The sequence below is a fragment of the Colossoma macropomum genome, unplaced genomic scaffold, assembly GCF_904425465.1.
Source record: "Colossoma macropomum unplaced genomic scaffold, Colossoma_macropomum, whole genome shotgun sequence".
NCBI classification, from domain to species: domain Eukaryota; kingdom Metazoa; phylum Chordata; class Actinopteri; order Characiformes; family Serrasalmidae; genus Colossoma; species Colossoma macropomum.
The window spans coordinates 20,198,500-20,222,699 of NW_023494806.1; the positions used below are offsets into that span (position 1 = coordinate 20,198,500).

The window sequence follows — 24,200 nt, forward strand, 5'->3', positions numbered from 1 at the left end:
ATGCTAGTTTGACTGAGCAGCTGAGGGGACGCTTTATTTTTCCTATTCGGAGGTGGAAAATTTCAAGTTAAGCCTCAGCTGAACGCAGCACGAACCATTTAAGGTTAGCATTACTAACCTAGCAGACAGCAAACTAGCTTTAAAGACATTTAAGTGACTTTGAACACAGAATGGCACATTAATATTAGCTAAACTGCATCCTGCTAACATTAAGGTGAGGAATCCCCACACAGATAAACAAAGTCCATTACACTGATTGGGGATTAACGAGCTACTTGTGAGCTAAAGGGAACAAACCTCGACACATCGGTCACTTACCTTCACCTAAATTCCTACAGATTCTCAGCGGTACGAACTCGTGTGTTGATAATAAAAGCGTACAGCATTTCCAACACGTTTATTTACACTTGAACACATTTATTTCCAACACGGTACAGTGTTGTCTCTAACATGTTTAGCTACTGCAAACCTCCCTATAAATGCAACAGTAATGCATACTGTGATACTTTTAACAAAAAAATATGTTGAAAATCTGAAGCAGCCCGAGCCTCGTCTGGGCCAGATACAATCTGAGTTTTGGGGAAGATTCTGTCCATCAAAGAAGAAGAGCGGGGCAATGTACGGAGCAGAACCGTTACATCACATGTGGTTGGTTAACTATCCATCTGCTGGATATAAACTCATGATCTACTTTAGAAAATACATAATCTGATGTCTAAAAACACAAACTCCTAATCCTTAATTCATTGTCTATACCTGCCTGACGAACTTCAAAGCAGCTCCTGTGCGCCCCCTGCAGGCTTCAAGATGTCCGGCTAGTGTTCCAGGTGGCTGTTAGTGTTCAGAGTCCTGTTCAAGTCTATAGAAGTCTTTGAGCTCCATTCACAACAATTTCACTTCAATTCAGAGCTCATTAATGAATACTGTTTCTCTCTGGGTCAACAAACACTAATCCCGCTTGAGTGTCCGTCGAGTCCTCCTGTGTGACTCTTAAGCGTGGACGAGGTTTTTGTTTCTGTACTGATGGGCTGCACCCTAGATCACAGTGATGAGTGAATGTTCATTCGGTCGGGGGGTCAGGTGGGTGTGTGTGCAGTAGTGGGGTTTTAGCATGAGGTTAAATGGAAACTCCACTTGTTTGCACTCCTGGGCCCTTTACCTCACACATCACATGGTTACACTGCGCAAGACAAACGCTAATTAGCGTAGGCTATTCACCACATATCTCGTACTTAAGGCTTACACCTGCTCACCAAAGCTAAGATGCTAAGTCGAACGTTACAATTTGGCACAACGTCTTGAACGACTGTTTTAGAGATTCAGTGCTAAGATATTTCTCGCTGAAATTCCTTTTAGAACCATTTTTGTGTGAAATACTGACCCACTAGCCTGAATTATAAAGGGCCTAGAAAACAAATAAAAGTGGACCTCATTTCATAAGATGCTGGAGTTGAGTGCAGGAGTGTTAGTCAGTTAGGGTCAGTCATGGTGGAGGCCAGCTATAGGCATGCTGTAGGTCAGTTAAGGGTCACTCAGGAGTCTACTATGTGTAGGTCTTTCTAGCTGCTGTGAGTCAGTGTTGGGCAGATCAGGCTAGCAACTGTGGGTCAGCTATAGACAGATCAGTCTAGTGGTTGGGGTTCAGCTATGGGCATGGTGCAGGTCAGTCTAGTGGCTGGGTTTCGGCTTTAGGAGGTCAGTCTAGTGGCTGGGGGTCAGCTATGGGCATGGTGTGTAGAACTTCATCCAACAGCTGAAGGGCTCGGTGCAGGTGGATCTCAATCCAGCATGGAGTTTCTTTGATGCTTTGACGAGGATAGTCAGGACCCCAGCCCTTCACAAAGCTCATACGCAGAATACAGAGTCGCCGCAGGTCATCCACACCTATACCTGCTGCAGCCGACAGACCTGACACACACAGACAAACATAAACATACATCAGAACAGTGTTATCACCACTGCAAATGTGCAGAATGTGTAGAATTGCTGGAGTACCATGAATGTATGTGTTTACACTCACTGATGGCTGGTGCGATGCCTCCCACTGAACCGGGTCCTGGGATGTTTCCTGCCACTGCTGCAGCCTGAGCTGCTGCTGCCGCCTGAGCTGTAGCTGCCTGCTGCTGCATCTGCCGGTGGCACTGCCTCAGGTCAAACACCTAAACACACACACACACACAGAAGTTAGGGATCAGAGTTAGTTACCTTGACATAGACACTGGAGTCAGAGTTACTCTAATGTGAACAATAGGGTCAAAGTTACCCTGATGTAAGGTAGGTTTTAGGGTCAGAGTTACCCTAATGTAGACATTGGGGTCAGAGTCACCCCGATGTAGGGTAGGTTTTAGAGTCAGAGTTACCCTGATGTAGGTTTTAGGGTCAGAGTCACCCTGATGTAAGCACTGGGGTCAGAGTCACCCTAATGTAGGTTTTAGAGTCAGAGTTACCCTGATATAGGCACTGGGTCAGAGTTAGCCTGATGTACGCACTGGGGTCAGAGTTAGCCTGATGTAGGCACTGGGGTCAGAGTTACCCTGATGTAGGCACTGGGATCAGAGTTACCCCGATGTAGGTTTCAGGGTCAGAGTTACCCTGATGTAGGCACTGGGGTCAGAGCTAGCCTGATGTAGGCACTGGGGTCAGAGTTACCCTGATGTAGGCACTGGGGTCAGAGTTAGCCTGATGTAGGCACTGGGGTCAGAGTTACCCTGATGTACGCACTGGGGTCAGAGTTACCCTGATGTAAGCACTGGGGTCAGAGTTACCCTGATGTACACACTGGGGTCAGAGTTACCCTGATGTAGGTTTCAGGGTCAGAGCTAGCCTGATGTCGGCACTGGGGTCAGAGTTAGCCTGATGTAGGCACTGGGGTCAGAGTTAGCCTGATGTAGGCACTGGGGTCAGAGTTACCCTGATGTAGGCACTGGGGTCAGAGTTACCCTGATGTACGCACTGGGGTCAGAGTTACCCTGATGTAGGTTTCAGGGTCAGAGTTACCCTGATGTAGGCACTGGGGTCAGAGTTAGCCTGATGTAGGTTTCAGGGTCAGAGCTAGCCTGATGTAGGCACTGGGGTCAGAGTTAGCCTGATGTACGCACTGGGGTCAGAGTTACCCTGATGTAGGCACTGGGGTCAGAGTTACCCTGATGTACGCACTGGGGTCAGAGTTACCCTGATGTACGCACTGGGGTCAGAGTTACCCTGATGTAGGTTTCAGGGTCAGAGTTACCCTGATGTAGGCACTGGGGTCAGAGTTACCCTGATGTAGGCACTGGGGTCAGAGTTACCCTGATGTACGCACTGGGGTCAGAGTTACCCTGATGTACGCACTGGGGTCAGAGTTACCCTGATGTACGCACTGGGGTCAGAGTTAGCCTGATGTAGGCACTGGGATCAGAGTTACCCTGATGTACACACTGGGGTCAGAGTTACCCTGATGTAGGCACTGGGGTCAGAGTTACCCTGATGTACGCACTGGGGTCAGAGTTACCCTGATGTACGCACTGGGGTCAGAGTTACCCTGATGTAGGCACTGGGGTCAGAGTTATCCCCATGCAGACACTGGGGTTAGAATTACCCTGATGCAGACACTGAGATCAGAGTTAACCTATTGTAGAAACTTGAGTCAGCGTCGGGGTCAGTGCCCTACTCTGCTCCTATCTGGCAACTACCCATTGCCGTCGTTAGGAGTGAGCAGAGCCATGTTTTCAGACACGTGATAAAGGAGGAGACGGTCCCTGGTTGAAATATGAACGAGAAAGTTCGTAACGCTCAAATGGCGCCTGTTTACAGAGAAAGTCCCACCCTTCAGTAGAAACAGCCAGTCAGCTTGCTGATTACTCTACGAGCATGGAGAGCATCTCTGTACTTGTGAAAGTTAGATCTACCTTGATGTAGGCGCTGGGGTAGATTTTGTGCACAGCATCGCCCGGAGCTCGACCAGCTTCCCGGTCCAGATAGTAACTCTGTACAAACACCGCATGGTCACTAAGGCATCGCACCCAAACATCGCCTTCACCCTTACACTCCAGCTGCACTCCTTTACCAATATGCAGCCTAGAGAGACAGACAGAGAGACAAAAAGAGACAGTAAGTTTTATCCCCCTAAAATGTCCCACAAAAAAGCAATCAGATAAAAAAGGAGAGAAGGAAGAGTGATGATGCTGATCGAACATCTCTACCCCTTACAGGATCACAGTGATTTTTGATGTTTTGCTGTACCATTTAAACACAATTACAAAACAATGATGCAGTTCGATACGTAATGAGTTAGCATGCCTGGCTCTCTCAATGGCCTCGGTGCGGTGCACGTTGCTCAGCTGACCCAGGCAGAACCGGTCTCCTCCGGACGGATCCACATAACCATCCACTGTCACCACAGGACACGAGGACGGCACCTTAAAGGTCTCGCCTACCTGCACGTCCATCTCAAAATACGCTATTGAGCACCAGTAATCTGGGGCTGAGAAAGAGAGAAGCATATATATGAGTATGACGGCAACACGGAGGGCAATCAATAACCACTGCGTTTACTCGTCAAGCAATAAAAAACTTGTTCTCAAGTTGTTTGTTGTGCAAAGAAAACACAAGTTTGCAGGCCAGGGGGCACTGCAGGACCAGAGCATCTGCCTGGGCTTAATAATTCTGCAACACTGAAAACTACTGAACTGTTCTTGCGAGAGCCAAGAGTCTTACCTCGGATCTCTTAGAGGTTGCTCTATTTAAAATGACTGACCTTTCATGTTACAAAGCTATAACCAAGTACTGTTTAGGTATGTATGGGTGTTAGCGTTTCTCAAACAATAGCTAATCCTAATGTGTTCTAAGGCCGGCTTACATTACACACTGCACATACATCCTCTCAGCACTGTACAGTCATTAGTGTGACTCACCTGGGTGGGTAGATATGGGGGGCTGAAAGACCAGCTCATTGTGCACAGGCCCTGAGAGAGAGAGAGAGAGAGAATTAGACGTACAGTATGGATGTGGATAGTGGGAGTGTTTATATCTGTATTAGACTCACAGTACTGCGGCGGATGGTGCTGTAAATGGCCGTTCTGGTGCTGCAGGCTGTGCGTGAACCCACTTGCTCTGGGCCAGGGACCAGTCGCTGCTACAGGAGACAAACAGCAATCAGACTAATAACTCTAACCAACAACACCATCTTTAAAGGAATAATACTAGTTTAAAAAAATACAACAACATTTACACAATTTTCCCATTTTCTTCAATCAGTTGAGACAATTTTGGTGTCCTAAGCAGTGAAGTAGGGCTGGGCGGTACGACAGTAACACGGTATGTAAAAATGATAACGGTGGTTAAAAATTATAACGGGTCAAATTTCTTTTCCGCGTCAAAACAGATAAAGACGTTCCACCCATTTAGATTTAGAGGCTCACTGATCGGTGGTGCTAAAACAAAAAGAGCAAACCTCAGAATAACTGAGCATGATAGCAGCTCAGCTACAGAAAAGAGCTACACGCAACAGAACCACACGTTCTCTGCACACATACCGCAGAACACTAACTGCTAACTGCATGCCTAAATCATCAAATCAGACTCCAAGCGTGTGGAGATGATCAATAATCTCTAACAGACTTGATCATATGGTTTCTGATACCGTATAACACACTGTTATTTATGAACACAAACTAAAACATATTAGCATAACTAACAGTAGCAACAGCCATCATAAAGCCTGAACTGTGTCTGTGCTTTATTACATGTTTACATAATCAGGTCTCTTTGTAATTACTTATCAACGCAACATGGTTGTTGAGCGGCCATGGAATTCAACAAGTTCTGTCGGCTCTAGTGCGCCCATGTAGAGTGGAGCTGGTGGGTTGGCGCCGGCACTGGTTGATGAGGGTCCAAGCAGCCTACTTCTCGACCTAATCCTGCCCTGCATCCAGATATATGGGTCCCTGAAGTTTCACACCAGGGCCTTTCCAGAGGGGTGCCATTTGATCTGGTTCCCAGGGGTTATAGGGGCCATGCTTGTTTGAAAGGGGTGGCTTCTGGCCGATCCCATGCCAAGTGGACCTCCAGTAGTTTGGCGACTGCAAAGTCGGTGGGTAGGAGCGGCCCCTGTGGAGCTCTCAGATATGGGGGAACCCGGACGACCCACCAGTTAGGTCGGCCCGATGCCAAGTGCATGGCTACAGCATCACACACTAACATCAGGCAGGTGAATAACGATTTACTTGTTAGCTCCAGAGCTACAGAAGCAAACATGTCTTAGCTGAGCAACTACATTCGGGTTCAGGGGAGAAAAACTGAGTAAACTCTTAACACAATGCTAATGCTAACCGCTAAACATTAACGAAGGTTCTTACTGGCTGGTCCGGCAGCCATGGTGGGGAAGGCGGAACTGGAGGCGGAGCTTGCAGCATCAGGCGGGGGCAGGAGAGTGGGGCTGCTGAAAGTGTCCGGAAGGGCGGGGCGTGTGGTGGTGGGCGGAGCCGGCTGCGAAGGGGCGGGCTGGTGCTGAATGGTCTGAATACTGTGAGAACCTTCAGAGCTGGAGTGAGACGGCTGACCTTCGAACTCCTCCTTCACCAGGAGCCCCGCACTGGGACCTAAACACAGACACGGAGAGCAGGTCGGTTCATTTCGGGACGATTAATCAGTGTTACTGACTGTGAAAGGTGAGAGTAAAGCAGACTGTCCTACTCACCTGCACCCAGAGTTAGTCCAGACAGATCTGAGCGAGAGCGAGAGAGAAACGTGAGGATTATTACTGAAAACAGCAGTAACGTTACTAAAGAGCTCATATTCTCTGCTCCTGAGCTGAGTGCGGAGTGCTACACTGCTCGGAAGGTAAACATGTGTTTATGTTTATCCTGAGAGTATAAACAGACTGACCGATACCCGGAGACGCCACCCTCTCGTAGTGGTACGGGTTCACACACACGCTGTCACACTTCAGATCAAAGGCATATTGGCAGTATTTAACATGCTTCAGCTCGTTCTTGTGCAGGTCAGGCCAGCGCCACAGACGAGCATAGATCACATGAGGAAACCCTTTACGACCCGCAACCTGTAAACAACAACAACAACAACAACATAAACAATAACATCATTATAAATAACAACATAAACATCAACACACACACACAAACACCACAGACGAGCGTAGATCACATGAGGAAACCCTTTTACGACCTGTGACCTGTAAACAGCATCATCACCACCACCACGTGTGTGTGTCTCACCTGCAGGCGTCCGTCGAGTGTGCGTTGGATGGTCACACACTTGCTGGGGTGCGCTCCATTGGTGGTTACCGCGGTGATGAGCGAGTCCAGCTCATCCTTCTTCTCCTTCAGCTTCTTCACCAGGCTCTCAATCGCCCGCTTGGAGAAGGACTCGCTCTCCCCGCCCTGCCGGTGGCACATCAGGCTGTGGACGATGCTCAGACAGGCATCGTTACTGGTGGGGGTGCTGGAGACCGACATACTGCACACAAACTACACACACACCACGCAGCCGGGCGTTCTCGGATCAGAGAGGTGCTCAGAGAGACACCACCACCTCCAGGCTCTTCATCAGAGAGAGCCAGTCTCCACTGCACCTCTCAGAACTCCACACCACCGTCCACTCAGAGTCCGTCCAGCTCCGCCACTGAAAACAGACACACAGCACTCGGCTTCATACAGACCTCCAGAACTCTTCACCAGACTCCCACACTTACAGGGGAAATCCACCCTATTATCAAATTCCCCCATAATTCAGTGAGTGAGGTGTAATCAGAGAGATTCAGAGTGGTTTGGTGTGAAATGGTTCAGATGTCTTTGCAGTGGTGGTGATAGGAACCAGGGGTCGCCATGACTACAACACAAATATAGACATTTTATTTACTACTACTATCTAGAACCACCAGTGAACCTACACAAGTCTTCTGAGTCTATATGATTGTTGATGATGGAAAATAGTGGAAAATCTGAAATAATAAGTTTTCTTTGGGGACTATTTTGCCTCACAGCGCCCTGCATGTATCCCTCCACCATGAATGGAGTTTAAACTATCATAAACCAGTGTCTCAGTCATCAGGCAGTGAATTCATAACCATTTCATGTAGGAACTTTCTGTGAGGGAGCTTTTAGAGGTGGACGTCTGGTTCCTATCACCACCACTGTGAACAGTTCTGACTCTGAATGACTTTGTTTACATCTCAACCATTTAGTCAAGCAAAAATTGTAGAAAAACTGGTGGACTCCCCCTTTTAACACTAAAGCATACTGCGCTTAATTGATCCTCCTTAAGGATGGGTTATGTTTAACTGTTTTAGCAGACCGAGCTGCGTCCAGCTGCTCTGGATACAGAGAGTCTGCTGAGTGACTGAATGTAAACAAAGCAGCTCCACTAAGGAGGCCCTGCTCACTCACAGAAGGCCAGGGCAGTCTGACAGGTCTACTCCAGTGTATTATCCTCATATTATCCTCATGCAAAGCCTGAATGCAAAGCCTGAATGCAAAGCCTGAATGCAAAGCCTGATCTGGATGAATAAAACAGAGCAGAAGGCTGAACGGGGGCGGAACCATCTACACACAGGCGTGTTCGAGCCCGGACTGAACTGAGAAGCAGCAGAAATTAAAAAGAAACCGTTTTAAAGCACAAAACTCGCGTCGAGTCACAAAGCTGCACATTTACACCCAGACAGCTGAATCAGGCTCCTCACTCCAATCTCCCGTTCCACCTTAAACACTGCCGCTGCTGCGAATGTGCGCTCCCTGCAGTAACGGAACTGCTGCACCATTTAAGGTGGAACGGAGAATTCGCCTGAGAAGCTGGTCTAAGAGCTAACGGCTAACGATGGAGAAACAATAAGAGCGAGTTTAATTTATTGACAAGACACACGAATAAACACTCGGCTGGAGCGGAACAGACTAAATAACTCATATCTGAAGATTATAACATTATATTTTATGATATTTAAACAGCAATTTAGCTCTATTTCAACTGGCTCCCATTAATAATGCCGTTAGCCACATTAGCTTAACCTAGCGAGGCGAGCTCAGCCCGTTTTCTGCTCAAACGGCGGATTAATGCACGTTATACTGATTTAAGGCCTCAGCATGGAGACTTACGGTTCACATCCACGGCGTCTCTAAGCCGCTGAACGCTTTTAAATCCGCTGGATGAGGCGGATGATGAGCTAACGCCGCTGCAATATGGCGAGGAGACCGTGGACGTTTTTTTTATTCCCACCCGTTTTCTAGAAAGCGCCGCCCCTCCTGCGTTAGAGCGTGAACCATTGGAGGACAGCTTGTGTGATGCGACTATTAGCCAATCATAGCGCAGCAGGGGGCGGGAGAACGAGCCAAACGGAGGGCGGGACGTGTCTGAATACGGGTGGGAAAAGCAATGCCGCTGTGTTAGGAGACAAACAGATGCTAGAAAGAGGCGGATAGTTTTCGCTCTGAACTCTAAATCCAGAAAACAAGGCAGAAACGTGACTGTAGGTGTTTAATGTGATCCGTATGTAAATATTTATTTAATGGAAAAGTAGAGAAGACATTACATTTAGAATATATACATATACAGTTTATATCCAGAATGCAGAAATAAATGTCTTTATTCAGTCCATGAAGACGAACAAACACAGCACTCAGTTACACTGTAGTAGAATCGTTTCAGAACACATTCCCACTAAATAAAGAACACGAGCTTTAAAGGGCCCATATCACACTATAAAAACGGCCGCTTTGCTCAAATGTTTCAGAAAAATAAAAAACAGCAAAAATAGAGATATTTTATTTTGTTTTCACATCACAGTGAGAGCTGCATCAGCCTGCTCTCTCAGAGGAACAGGCAAAGAGAGGAAGTCCTGAGCGAGCACGATTCAGTCAGGTTCGTTCAGGTGCTGTCAGGCTCGGTCAGGTGCTGTCAGGTTCGTTCAGGTGCTGTCAGGCTCGGTCAGGTGCTGTCAGGTTCGTTCAGGTGCTGTCAGGCTCTGTCAGGTGCTGTCAGGCTCGGTCAGTGCTGTCAGGCTCGTTCAGGTGCTGTCAGCCTCGTTCAGGTGCTGTCAGGTTCGTTCAGGTGCTGTCAGGCTTGTTCAGGTGCTGTCAGGCTCGTTCAGGTGCTGTCAGGCTCGGTCAGGTGTTTTCTGAGAGGAACAGGTAAAGTGAGAAAGTCCTCAGCGAGTATGACGCGTGTGTTTGTTCCTTGCAGGATGAGTTCAGCCTGTCTCTTCAGCTCAAGGACGTCGTCCCCAGTCTCTCCCGGACCCCCAGGACCCCCAGCAGGTTTGTAGCGCTGGCTGAAATGTGTGAGCAGGAGAGTGTGAGCTCCACAGTCCCGCGCCACTGCGGCCGCCATGCTGGGAGTGCTGTGTCCATGTTGCACAGCTTTCTCCTGTAACCCATCCTCCAGCGTGGCCTCGTGAACCAGCACGTCCGCCCCCTCGCACGCCCTGCGGACCCCCTCCCCGACCACCCCACTGCAGTCCCCCAACACGCACACCTTTCGTCCGCGGATTGCCGGCTCCAGAACCTTGCTCGGCCCAAGAACACGACCGTCTTCCAGCGTCACTGACTCTCCGTTCTTCAGACGACCGAACAGTGGACCAGGTTTCAGTCCTGCAGAGCAAATAATAAGCAATTAGCAGGACTACACTGCTGTAGCTGAATGGGTGGGGCTAAACTGCTGTAGCTGAATGGGTGGGGCTAAACTGCTGGAGGCTGAATGGGCGGCGCTTAACTGCTGGAGGCTGAATGGGCGGCGCTAAACTGCTGGAGGCTGAATGGGTGGGGCTAAACTGCTGAGCTGATGGGTGGGGCTAAACGCTGAGCTGAATGGGCGCTAACTGCTGGAGCGATGGGCGGCGCTAAACTGCTGGAGGCTGAATGGGCGGCGCTAAACTGCTGGAGGCTGAATGGGTGGGGCTAAACTGCTGTAGGCTGAATGGGTGGAGCTAAACTGCTGGAGGTCGAATGGGTGGAGCTAAACTGCTGTAGGCTGAATGGGTGGAGCTAAACTGCTGGAGGTCGTATGGGTGGAGCTAAACTGCTGTAGGCTGAATGGGTGGAGCTAAACTGCTGGAGGCTGATTTTATCTACTCACCCATCTCTTTGAGCAGCTCCACTTTGAGGCGTCCGGGCTGGTCTCTCTCCTGAATGGAGAACCCAAAAGAAGGAACCCTGTGGTAGAGCCTGAAGGCCTTCACCATGACCTGCTCGTCCTCGATCAGCGTGTAACAGTCCGACTCCACGTTCAGCCGCACCGTCCTGCCAGGCTGCTCCTGCGGGTGGAGATGCGGGCAGCAGGAGGTCAGCTCAGGGTCCAGTAGGCCGGAGGGAGGGCTTTGGTCTCCGGTGGGCTCCAGCTCGTGAACGGTGAAGGGAAACATTAGCTCAGAGCTGGAGACGCGCAGAGCGACGCGCAGAAACAGCCTCAAACCCACCGGTCCAAATATCTCCACACACTCCCCCTGCTGGCCTGGAGGGGCGCTACAGTTCAGACTAAGCGTGCACAGCAGCCCCGGCAGGCCGTACACGTGGTCGCCATGGAGATGGGATATGAAGATTTTTGAGATTTTACCTGAAGAGAGAACACATTTTTACATTAAACCTCGAGGACAGAACTGAACCTCACACTCAAACATTGATCTGAGGCACTTAAAGACCATCTAAAGCAAATCTGAGTCAGACGATAAAACTAGACGAGGTTGCTTCACACATCAGCACTCAACAGCAGCGATGCCAACCAATCAGCACTCAGTAGAAATAATCCCAACCAATGAGCGCTCAGTAGCAGTAATGCTAACCAATCAGCGCTCAGTAGCAGTAATGCTAACCAATCAGCTCTCAGTAGCAGTAATGCCAACCAATCAGCTCTCAGTAGCAGTAATGCCAACCAATCAGCTCTCAGTAGCAGTAATGCCAACCAATCAGCTCTCAGTAGCAGTAATGCTAACCAATCAGCACTCAGTAGCAGTAATGTTAACCCATAGATATGCATACCTAGATGCGGCGTTGGGTCCAGCCAGGCGCATCAACAGCGCTGCCATTTTAGGGCGGTCAGCATCGCTGCTGGACTGCATTCAGTACCATTGCAGAGCGGCAGTTTAATAAAGATACTGTCCAGAATTACACTATTTCAGGAATACTGCTCTCAGAAGGAGGGATAGGATAACGGAGGGAACGCAGCGATCCACACTCACGTCTGTGTGATGCGTATTGTCTGTGTGGTGTTTGTGTAGATGTGGCCGTGTGGTTAATGAAGCTCAGAGAACCTGTTGATTTAATTGTTTTTCCTCTGGTTTTATATTGAGCTTATTTCATTTAATAGTCCTTCCAATCCTTAATCCGTGTAGATATTCATAATAGATTAGCACCTTATTATACGAACCTTAAGTTAGGTTCTTATTGGCCAGCTTCTTGTTCGAAGCTGGCAAATAACAAGTGAATTCGTTCACAAGCGGATCTTGACCGCAGCAACATGGCAGACGCGCAGACGTATCACCTCACATCCAGAACAACAGACAACGTGGCATCCGGGTATGTAGATCTATGTGCCAACCAATCAGCTCTCAGTAGCAGAAACAGGAAGTAGACAGACTACCTTAAACCGGCTCTGTCAGCTCTCCTCACTGCACATTCTCAGTAAGGGAGGGGCTCTTAAGGTGTACTCGGGGGTTCCCCTCAGGGTGAGGGGGCAGTTTAAACCGGAACTAAAACAGGTCTCAGAATAAAGCGGACCGTACAGTAATAGACCTTAATGAACATTAATAAAGTGGAGTGTACAGTAATAGACCTTAATGAACAGTAATAAAGCAGAGTATACAGTAATAAAGCGGAGTGTACAGTAATAGACCTTAATGAACAGTAATAAAGCGGACCGTACAGTAATAGACCTTAATGAACACTAATAAAGCGGAGTGTACAGTAATAGACCTTAATAAACACTAATAAAGCGGAGTGTACAGTAATAGACCTTAATGAACAGTAATAAAGCGGAGTGTACATTAATAGACCTTAGTGAACAGTAATAAAGCGGAGTGTACAGTAATAGACCTTAATGAACAGTAATAAAGCGGACCGTACAGTAATAGACCTTAATGAACACTAATAAAGCGGAGTGTACAGTAATAGACTTTAATGAACAGTAATAAAGCGGAGTGTCCAGTAATAGACCTTAATGAACAGTAATAAAGCGGAGTGTACAGTTATACACCTTAATGAACAATAATAAAGCAGAGTGTACAGTTATAGACCTTAATGAACACTAATAAAGCGGAGTGTACAGTTATAGACCTTAATGAACACTAATAAAGCGGAGTGTACAGTAATAGACCTTAATAAACACTAATAAAGCGGAGTGTACAGTAATAGACCTTAATAAACACTAATAAAGCGGAGTGTACAGTAATAGACCTTAATGAACAGTAATAAAGCGGAGTGTACATTAATAGACCTTAGTGAACAGTAATAAAGCGGAGTGTACAGTAATAGACCTTAATGAACAGTAATAAAGCGGACCGTACAGTAATAGACCTTAATGAACACTAATAAAGCGGAGTGTACAGTAATAGACTTTAATGAACAGTAATAAAGCGGAGTGTCCAGTAATAGACCTTAATGAACAGTAATAAAGCGGAGTGTACAGTTATACACCTTAATGAACAATAATAAAGCAGAGTGTACAGTTATAGACCTTAATGAACACTAATAAAGCGGAGTGTACAGTTATAGACCTTAATGAACACTAATAAAGCGGAGTGTACAGTAATAGACCTTAATAAACACTAATAAAGCGGAGTGTACATTAATAGACCTTAATGAACAGTAATAAAGCGGACTGTACAGTAATAGACCTTAATGAACAGTAATAAAGCGGACTGTACAGTAATAGACCTTAATGAACAGTAATAAGGCTGAGTGCACAGTAATAAAGCGGAGTGTACAGTAATAGACCTTAATGAACAGTAATAAAGCGGACTGTACAGTAATAGACCTTAATGAACAGTAATAAAGCGGACTGTACCCTTAATGAACAGTAATAGACCTTAATGAACAGTAATAGACCTTAATGAACAGTAATAAAGCGGAGTGTACAGTAATAGACCTTAATGAACAGTAATAAGGCTGAGTGCACAGTAATAAAGCGGAGTGTACAGTAATAGACCTTAATGAACAGTAATAAAGCGGACTGTACAGTAATAGACCTTAATGAACAATAATAAAGCGGAGTGTACAGTAATAGACCTTAATGAACAGTAATAAAGCGGAGTGTACAATAATAGACCTTAATGAACAGTAATAAAGCGGAGTGTACAGTAATAGACCTTAATGAACAGTAATAAAGCGGACTGTACAGTAATAGACCTTAATGAACAGTAATAAAGCGGAGTGTACAGTAATAGACCTTAATGAACAGTAATAAACCCTATAAACTGTAATCCGCCAGAACAGCTGCTGCTGTATTTAAGGTGGAGCGGAAGCTCCAGAGAGAGCGGAGGGCTCCGCGTGTCTGACCTGCTCGGACGCTGCTCCTCATCAGCTGGGTCTGAGTTCCCTCTCCGCAGTCGAACAGCCAGCACTGTCCCCGCGGCAGCCGCAGCGCTACAGCCGAGCACCCGCGTAGCGGCCCGGGAAAAGCCGAGCCGCTGCCCAGCACCGTCACCTCCATGCGCTCCGGACACAGACACAAACCCGGAGCTCACTCTGCTACACCGCCTGCTCACCGCCGCTCGATTAGTCACGCCTAAACCGCCTGACATTTAAAGGGAAAGAGCTCAGCAGCGCCATCACACACTCACACACACACACTCACACTCACACACACACACACACACACACACACACACACACTCACACTCACACACACACACACACACACACACACACACACACTCACACACACACACAGTGACACACTAACACACACAATCACACACTCACACACAGTAACACACACACACACACAGTGACACACTAACACACACAATCACACACACACTCACACACAGTAACACACACTAACACACACAATCACACACACACAGTGACACACTAACACACACAATCACACACTCACACACAGTAACACACACACACACACAGTGACACACTAACACACACAATCACACACACACAGTAACACTCACACACACACACTCACACACAGTAACACACACTACACACACAATCACACACTCACACACAGTAACACACACACACAGTGACACACTAACACACACAATCACACACTCACACACAAACAGTAACACACACACACAATCACACACACACACACACACACACACACACACACAGTAACACAGACACACTAACACTAACTCACTCACACACACACACACACACACACACACACCGTCACCTCCATGTGCTCCGGACACAGACACAAACCCGGAGCTCACTCAGCTACACCGCCTGCTCACCGCCGCTCGATTAGTCACGCCTGAACCGCCTGGCATTTAAAGGGAAAGAGCTCAGCAGCGCCATCACACTAACACACACACACACACACACACACACACACACAACACACAGAATCACACTCACACACACAGTAACGCACACTAACACACACAATCACACTCACACACACACACACACAGTAACACACACACACACACACAGTAACACAGAGCTCCTAATTACTGTTCAAAAATCACTGAAATCTGGACCTTCTGTCACACCGTCCGGTCACTTTGCACAGTTACGCCAGGATAATATCTTTCTGAGCCGTAACTGTGAACAGAGACACACAGGAGATACAGCGATGATCTGTTCATCACAGTTACAGACATTCACAGTTTTGGGTTCCCTTTAGCACACGCTATGCTAGCTAGTGGTGTACCGTGCACTAGTGTTGTAGTGCACTAAGCCAGTGGCATACTGTACGTTATACACTAGCGGACTAACACACTAGGTAGTGGTGTACTGAACATTTGTAGCCATTGAGATGCTGAGGACTACAGTGCACTGTACACTAGTACATAGGGGTACATTGTCTACTGCTAACCTACCTAGTGGCATACTGATACACTAGCTAGTGGTGCAGTGTGTTCTAATATAGTAGTACCCTACTCAGTGAGGCACAATGCTCTAGTACACTAGTACCCTAGCTGGTGGTGCACTGTGCTCTCGTACTTTTGCAAGTAGTTCTGTTCAAATGTATATCAATACACTAGCTGGCACACTGCACACTAGTAAACTGGCACATTAGCTTGTGGTGTATTGTGCACTTGCACACTAGCTAGCAGCTAATGTAAAGCTACAGACACTAGGTAGCTAAAATAATCACACTGTAAAAGAACCAGAGAGTCACACAGGAAGAGTCGGACTGAGAGACTAAAGTGTTTATTCAGCTGAAACACTGCAAACACACAGTAAAAGTGTAAATCACGGCTCTGTAAACACAGTGAGGGGAGCACTGAGAGAGGAGAGAGAGAGAGAGAGAGAGAGAGAGAGAGAGAGAGAGGGCTGCAGTGGTCAGGGGCCTAGTCCTGAATACGAGTGGTTTATAGTGTAAATAACACACAGACTCAGTGGTTTAAACAGCCTATGAGAGAAAGCCGATACAGTTAACGAGGTACTCAGCTCACATCACAGAGCAGTAACAGGGGAACAGTTGCAGGAGCTTCACTGGATCGGTGCCGCTATGCTCAGCTGTGCTTATGAACTGACCCTCAGCGGTCAGGAACGTGGGAGCGCGCTACAAACACTGTGCGTCACTGAAGAGTCTGCTGCTTTAAACACTGCGCTCCTCCTCCTGCTACGTGTCTAAATACTTTTGAAGCTCTATGTAAACACTGTTCAGTGTCACTCTTAATATTGACACAAATAGCATTACATTCATTTGGTTAAATATATATATATACACATATATATGTATTTTGACGCTGCTGTTCTACGTCCTACAGCCACTAGAGGGAGCACCGATCTATTCCAGCACTGTTAGAATGCTCATATTATGAGAGTTACATTAATTTGGGTAAATGTATATATTTGCTGTTCTACTGCTCTACCTCCTACCGCCACTAGAGGGAGCACTGATCTACTCCAGTGTTGCTCAGATACACTAATGCTGCCTTTATGATCACATTGAAATGGTAAGTTCCTGATTTCCAGGTGGGAAAAATCTAGATGAGCAGCTCTCAACCTGGAAAGTCTGGATTTCTTAAGAGCTCCGACCTCTCCCAGTTCTCCCAGCACCCACAGATGAGTACCAGTGGGTTCTAAGCAGGGTTTCTGTTTTGGGGATGATACACTGTTCGTGAATCTGTCCAGGACGTCCCTTCATTTATGGATGTTTATGAACTTGAGCAGCTTGGACTTAAATGTGTGTGTGTGTGTGTGTGTGTGTGTGTGTGTGTGTGTGTGTGTGTGTGTGTGAGGTGTGTGTTTGTGTGTATGTGTGTGTGTTGACGAGCGAGAAGGCAAGGCACACGGTTTTACTCCACACACTCCATCAACGGGAAATAAATCTAACAATATCAAAAATGATTAAACTATAAAATAAAACACAGTTTAACTGAATTCACTCCATCACTGAAAAATAAATGGAATAACATCAACTCTACAAAATAAAAGCTCTCTGAATAAACAGAAGATAAACTTGTTCTCTTATTCTTTTGATCTGCAGAAGGTCTGGAGTGAAAGCTAAAGCTGAGAACAGGACTAGACTCAGAGCTGAGGCTGAGGGTTTAGGACTAAGTCTAGTCCACTGTGGAGGTTCTGTGAGACTCTGGGCCAGTCACAGTCTTCTGGGTTAGGGTTTAGGGATTAGAGATTAAGGTACAGGGTATCGGTTTCCAACGCAGATTTATGGGTCAGGGTTTAGTGTGTAGGTCACACAATGTAGGGTTCAGGGTGTAGGGATTAGGGCTAGTCCACTACAGGAGTGTGTGAGACTCCAGGCCAGGATTTCTGGCTTATGGTCTACAGGTAGGGTGTAGAACTAATTCTAGTCCACTACAGGAATGTATGAGAGCCCAGACCAGTCACAGACTTGTGGGTTAGGGTTTAGGTATGTGGTGTAGGGTTTAGAACATTATAGGAGTGTGTAGGGTTTAAGGGAGTAGCATGTAGGACTAAGTCTAGTCCACTACAGGAGTGTATGAGAGCCCAGGCCAGTCACAGACTTCTGGGTTAGGGTTTGGCTTTACGGGTGTAGGGTTTAGGGTACGGGGTGTAGGGTTTAGGACACGGGGTGTAAGCTTTAGGACTACTTCTAGTCCATTATAGGGATGGGTGTGGGGTTTAGGGTACAGGATGTAGGGTTTAGGGTACGAAGTGTAGGGTTTAGGGTACGGGGTGTAGGGTATAGGGTACGGGTGTAGGGTTTAGGGTATGGGATGTAGGGTTTAAGGTACGGGATGTAGGGTTTAAGGTACAGGGTGTAGGGTTTAGGGTACGGGATGTAGGGTTTAAGGTACGGGATGTAGGGTTTAAGGTACGGGGTGTAGGGTTTAAGGTACGGGATGTAGGGTTTAAGGTACTGAGTGTAGAGTTTAGGGTACGGGGTGTACGGTATAGGGTACGGGTGTAGGGTTTAGGGTACGGGTGTAGGGTTTAGGGTACGGGTGTAGGGTTTAGGGTACGGGATGTAGGGTTTAGGGTACGGGATGTAGGGTTTAGGGTATGGGATGTAGGGTTTAAGGTACGGGATGTAGGGTTTAAGGTACAGGGTGTAGGGTTTAGGGTACGGGGTGTAGGGTTTATGGTACTGAGTGTAGGGTTTAGGGTACGGGGTGTACGGTATAGGGTACGGGTGTAGGGTTTAGGGTACGGGATGTAGGGTTTAGGGTATGGGATGTAGGGTTTAAGGTACGGGGTGTAGGGTTTAGTTTACGGGGTGTAGGGTTTAGGATACAGGGTGTAAGCTTTAGGACTACTCCTAGTCTACTATAGGGCTGTGTGAGACTCCAGGCCAGTCGTAGATATCAGGCAGGAATGAATCGTAGTTGGTGTTCCAGACGACGGACCTGACGTACGCTTCTTTATCCACCGGTTCTGGATACCGGAACGCCATTCCCTTCGTATACAGGTACTCCACCACCTAGACACACATAGATTAAATACACACACATTAAACACACACACGTTAACACACCACTCCCTTCATATACAGGTACTCCACCACCTACACACACAGATTAAACACACACACATTGAACACACACACACCCTCTCTCTCCCGGAGTGCTCACCTTGACGGCCATCTGCAGAGACACCTCTCTGATGTTGGAGAGGGGGGGATACAGTCGGCCCTGAGAGAGCTCCTCTTCACCCAGCTGAGCCGCCAGAGTCTAACACACACACACACACACACACACACACATACATTATTATTTATAAACATACTCACCAGTTACCCTCGGTATCCCTCAGTTACCACTCAGTTACCACTCAGTTACCACTCACTATCCCTCTGTATCTCAGTATCCCTAAGTCTCCCCAGTTATCCCTGGTGTCCCTCAGTTACCACGCAGTATCCTTCTATATTCCTCCATATCCCTCCATATCTCGGTATCCATCAGTTACCCTTGGTAGCCCTCAGTTAGCCCTCAGTTACCCTCAGTATCCCTCAGTTACCATTGGTATCCCTCACTTACCACTCAGTTACCACACAGTTACCGCTCGGTATCCCTCCATATCTCAGTATCACTCAGTATCCTTCAGTTACCGTCAGTATCCCTCAGTATCCCTCAGTTCCCACTCAGAATCCCTCCGTATCTCAGTATCCCTCAGTATCACTCAGCTACCACTCAGTTACCACTTGTTTATCACTCAGTATCCCTCCATATCTAAGTATCCCTGAGTATCCTTCAGTTACTGTCAGTATCCCTCAGTTACCACTCAGCATCCCTCCGTATCTCAGTATCCCTCAGCATCACTCGGTATCCTTTGGTTACCCTCAGTTACCACTCAGTGTCCCTTCATATTCCTCTGTATCACAGTATCCCTCAGTATCCCGAGTTACCCTCGGTATCCCTGTTATTAATCAGTTACCACTCAGTATCCCTCCGTATCTCAGTATCACTCAGTGTCCTTCAGTTACCTTCAGTATCCCTCAGTTACCACTCAGTATCCCTCCATATCCCTCCGTATCTCAGTATCACTCAGTGTCCTTCAGTTACCTTCAGTATCCCTCAGTTACCACTCAGTATCCCTCCATATCCCTCCGTATCTCAGTATCGCTCAGTGTCCTTCAGTTACCTTCAGTATCCCTCAGTTACCACTCAGTATCCCTCCATATCCCTCTGTATCTCAGTATCCCTCTGTATCTCTCAGTTAGCCCTCAGTTACCGTCAGTATTGCTTAGTTACCCTCGGTATCCCTCAGTTAGCCTCGGTATTCCTCAGTTAGCCCTCAGTTACCGTCAGTATCCCTCAGTTGTTGTTTAACTGAACTACAGTCATAGAAATCCTGCTGCTGCTGCAGGAGAGTGATGAGATCAGCGCACAGGAACGGGTGGGCTAAATGCTGCTGTCGGGTTCTGCTGTGAAACAAATTTCCTGTTAACAGTGAAGTCACTGTGTGAACTTCTGAAAATGTGTTTACCTTGGCAGCTTCGAGGAACACCGTATCACTGATGTGTCGAACTCCACTGAGTATCACAGCCAGAGCCACACCTGGAGATAAACACCTGTTACATCAACACCGGATAAACCAGCAGCAGATAAAACAGCACCGGATAAACCAGCACCGGATAAGCCAGCTCTGGATAAACCAGCTCTGGATAAACCAGCTCTGGATAAACCAGCACCGGATAAACCGCTACTCTCCAAGTTCTCCACCACGTGCTTCAGAATCAGTTCATTAGCACTGCTAACCTGGGAAAATGTCAAATGATAATGTTCTTTGACATCAATAACCAGGGAACATGTTCCATTTTCTTTTATGGGTAATATATTGCATTTTCCTTTAGCTCTGCTAACCTGGGAACACAGCTACTTTCCTTTAGCTCTGCTAACTTGGTAACATGGCTACTTTCCTTTAGCGTCACTAACCTGGGAATATGTAGGCGTTGTTGCCTTGGCCGGGGGTCAGGATGCTGCCGTCCTCCAGAGTAACGGGGCCAAACGGACTCCCACTGGCAAATAAACACCGACCCTGAGATACACAAACAAAGCTATGTGAGTGCATGAACGTCCAGCTGTTTGTGCACAGGTGTGTGTACCTGTGTATGTACCTGTGTGAGGCTATATGCGTCCTCTGCAGTGCACTCAGCTTTAGCAGTGGGGTTACTGAGGGCAAAGATGATCGGCCGCTCATTCAGAGAGCCCATCGTTTTAATGACATCATGAGTGAAGAGCCGCCCAGCCCCAGCCACACCTGCAACAGGTAACAGTTCCACACACCTGAGTACAACTGCAACAATGTGTTATACTTTACTCTAAAACATGAGAGCATGTGAGCACACTGCTGAGTAATTAAGTGGTTAACAGAGAGGTTCAGAGTGGTTTGGTGTGAAACGCTCTGTTCTAGATAAACTTACCGAGTCAGAACTGTTCACAGTGGTGGTGATAGGAACCAGACGTCCACCTCTAAAAGCTCCCTCACAGAAAGTTCCTACATGAAATGGTTATGAATTCACTGCCTGATGACTGAGACGCTGTTTTATGGTAGTTTTGAGAACTTAAACTCCATTCATAGTGGAGGGATACATGCAGGGCACTGTGAGGCAAAATAGTCCCCAAAAATGTCTGTATTTGTGTTGTAGTCATGGTGACCCCTGGTTCCTATCACAACCACTGTAAAGACATCTGAACTGCTCTGTTTATGTCTCTTAAAGTCCTCTGTTCATTTCAGCTGAAGTTTTGTCTGTTTTTTCTTCCACAGTTGCTGGAGTGACTCACCGATGATGGCTGTGGGCTTCAGAACATTAACAGCGTCCAGGAAACTTCTCACACCTTCACCTGGACTGGGGTGGACAAACGCCTCCTGATTAGTGTCCGTGGCCTCCTCTCTGTCCTACACACACACACGCACACACACAGCCTGCATTAATGAGGAAGTCTGCCGTCAGTTCCTGTGTGATGTTCACACCTGTAGAACACAGTCTCACCTGGACGAGCAGACCGTATTTATCGAACATCCAGATCCTCTTCCGAGCTTCAGCCTGAGACATGCCCTCCTCCATCATTGCCATGACGATCAGGTTCGCGATGCCCAGAGCCGCCTACAGCAACGTGCCAGCATTTAATCAGCGTTTAATCAGAGCTTAATCGAAGTTTAATCGTGGCTAGCTTCCACTTTCATTCACTACGCTAAGACACCCCGTCTAATCAGGGAGTTCAGCCACTTCCATCACTAACAGATAATCAATACTCACACACAATTCTCCCCTGCATGCTTCAGACTCAGGGAATATGGCTAATGTCAGTTAGCATCACTAATTTGGGAATATGGCTAAAGTTTGTTAGCAGCGCTAACCTGGGAATATGGCTTATATTTGTTACCTTCACTAATTGGGAATAAGGCTAACGTCTATTAGCATTGATAACCAATGAATATGGTTATTAGCATTGTTAATCTGGGAATATGATTCTGACTGGCACGAGCTGAATCCATTATGTGATGAAAGTTTTTCCATTTGGAATGAATTATCATCTATAAACAGTGTGATTAGCAGGAACATCAGAGTTTGTTCCATGATCAGTAACATGTTTAGGATGTAACAGAATGCATGTACCTCTCCTGCTCCCAGAAACAGCACAGTGTGTTCAGTGATTGGTTTCCCCACCACACGCTGTGCCGCCAACAAACCAGCCAGGGCTACTGACGCAGTACCTACAGACACACATATTAAAGCGAGACAAAAAATCTAATTTCACCCTCTTACTTAGCCAAGATGTGTTTGGTGTCTGAAGTTTGGTTCTTTAGTTTTAGAACTGGAGCTACAAGGCTAATGTAGCTAACAAGCAATAGAAGCATATACCCCACTAATTACCATGATGCTAAATGCATACCTAAATCCTCACACACTTGCCTCAAACAGAGTGAAGTTGACTTCTTTTTTGAATTTTGGGTTCCATCTTAAATGGTACAGTGGTTACATTCTGGAACCAGCTACTGCTTTATGCTTCAAAACAGGTTAAGTAGTCTTGATTACGTGGTTACTGACACTGTATGACACACTAGTGTCCATAAACATGGACTAAAAGATGTAAATAAAGGAAAAAGAGCAGGTGGCCTAAAACAGAGCCATGTGGCACACCATACTTCACTCTTCTATATACAGAAAATTCCCCATTTACACTGACAAATCAGAGGCAGTCTGTCAAATAAGATCTGAACAAGCCTGTTCATTAAAATGTCATTGTCAATTGTATCTGTGAGCTTCACTTAAATCCAGCAGCACCAGGAGAAGCACTTTTCCATGATCTGAGGGAAGCAGTGAATCATAACAGTGTGCAGTTCTCACCCTGTATATCATCGTTAAAGGTGCAGTACTTGTAGCGGTATTTCTTCAGGAAGCGGAAGGCGTTGTGATTTCCGAAATCTTCAAACTGGATGAGCGTGTCTTGTCCGTATTTATCCACGACCGCCTCCATAAACTCATCTATGAGTTCGTCATAGCGATGGGAGCGGTCCCGCCGCTGATACAGACCCATATAGAACGGGTCTCTGAGTAACGTCTGAGTAAAACACAGACAATAATACATTAATAATGTTTAATAGGAGCCTAAAAATGAATAATGTCTAAAAATTCTATGTTACAGTGCAGTAGGATAGTCTGTGTGTCTCTGTGTTCTAACCTGGTTATCTGTTCCAACGTCGATACACACAGGTAAACAACTTTCTGGCCGGATGCCAGCACAGGCCGTATAGAGACAGAGTTTTCCAACCGGAATTCCCATCCCATAAACCCCCAGATCTCCCAGACCCAGAATCCGCTCACCGTCCGTCACCACCACTGCCTGCAGAGACACAGACACACATTGTCAGGACAGGAAGTCAGACTTCATGTCTCATTTCTGTTTCTACACCTTAGCAGTCATGCAATTGTGTGATTATCCAATCAGCCAATCGTGACAGAAGCACAATGCATAAAATTATGCAAACACAAGCCAAGAGCTTCTTTAATGTTTACAGCAAACATCAGAATGTGTCTCTAAACCCATCCCTTCCAGTCGAGCCGACAGGAAGACAACTCTTTTATTTTGACAGTGGAGTCTGACTGGGCTGCGAGTCGGGGGCTCTGCGCTGTGACAGTGGAGTCTGACT

General features: G+C 46.9%; 3 protein-coding genes across 7 annotated transcripts in view; all 3 read right to left on the reverse strand.

Moving 5' to 3' along the window:
- Positions 1-381: 381 nt before the first annotated feature.
- Positions 382-9,200, reverse strand: smad4 (SMAD family member 4). The gene is made up of 11 exons (XM_036598626.1): positions 9,087-9,200; positions 7,215-7,620; positions 6,865-7,039; positions 6,677-6,703; positions 6,336-6,578; positions 5,024-5,113; positions 4,893-4,943; positions 4,279-4,462; positions 3,888-4,056; positions 2,021-2,159; positions 382-1,908 (listed from the first exon to the last, which is right to left on the reverse strand). Exons 2-11 carry the CDS (start codon positions 7,452-7,454, stop codon positions 1,697-1,699), a joined length of 1,530 nt encoding a protein of 509 aa, XP_036454519.1. The 5' UTR covers positions 7,455-7,620; positions 9,087-9,200; the 3' UTR covers positions 382-1,696.
- Positions 9,201-9,452: 252 nt separating this feature from the next.
- Positions 9,453-14,846, reverse strand: elac1 (elaC ribonuclease Z 1). Its single transcript, XM_036599214.1, has 3 exons — positions 14,475-14,846; positions 11,062-11,538; positions 9,453-10,577 (listed from the first exon to the last, which is right to left on the reverse strand). Exons 1-3 carry the CDS (start codon positions 14,626-14,628, stop codon positions 10,075-10,077), a joined length of 1,134 nt encoding a protein of 377 aa, XP_036455107.1. The 5' UTR covers positions 14,629-14,846; the 3' UTR covers positions 9,453-10,074.
- Positions 14,847-17,306: 2,460 nt separating this feature from the next.
- Positions 17,307-24,200, reverse strand: part of me2 (malic enzyme 2, NAD(+)-dependent, mitochondrial) — a 17,744-nt gene continuing 10,850 nt past the window's right edge. For 3 of the 5 annotated variants that reach the window (XM_036598225.1, XM_036598227.1, XM_036598226.1), the window contains 10 exons: positions 23,732-23,893; positions 23,398-23,611; positions 22,666-22,763; positions 22,039-22,152; positions 21,830-21,944; positions 21,163-21,305; positions 20,981-21,083; positions 20,532-20,602; positions 19,178-19,276; positions 17,307-19,026 (listed from right to left, as the gene is read on the reverse strand). In XM_036598225.1, coding sequence (XP_036454118.1) covers positions 18,865-19,026; positions 19,178-19,276; positions 20,532-20,602; positions 20,981-21,083; positions 21,163-21,305; positions 21,830-21,944; positions 22,039-22,152; positions 22,666-22,763; positions 23,398-23,611; positions 23,732-23,893 — 1,281 coding nt within the window. In that variant the 3' untranslated portion in view covers positions 17,307-18,864. Of the gene's footprint in view, positions 19,027-19,063; positions 19,111-19,177; positions 19,277-20,531; positions 20,603-20,960; positions 21,084-21,162; positions 21,306-21,829; positions 21,945-22,038; positions 22,153-22,665; positions 22,764-23,397; positions 23,612-23,731; positions 23,894-24,200 lie in introns of those variants that run through there. The other 2 variants (XM_036598228.1, XM_036598229.1) reach the window with 2 other exon arrangements.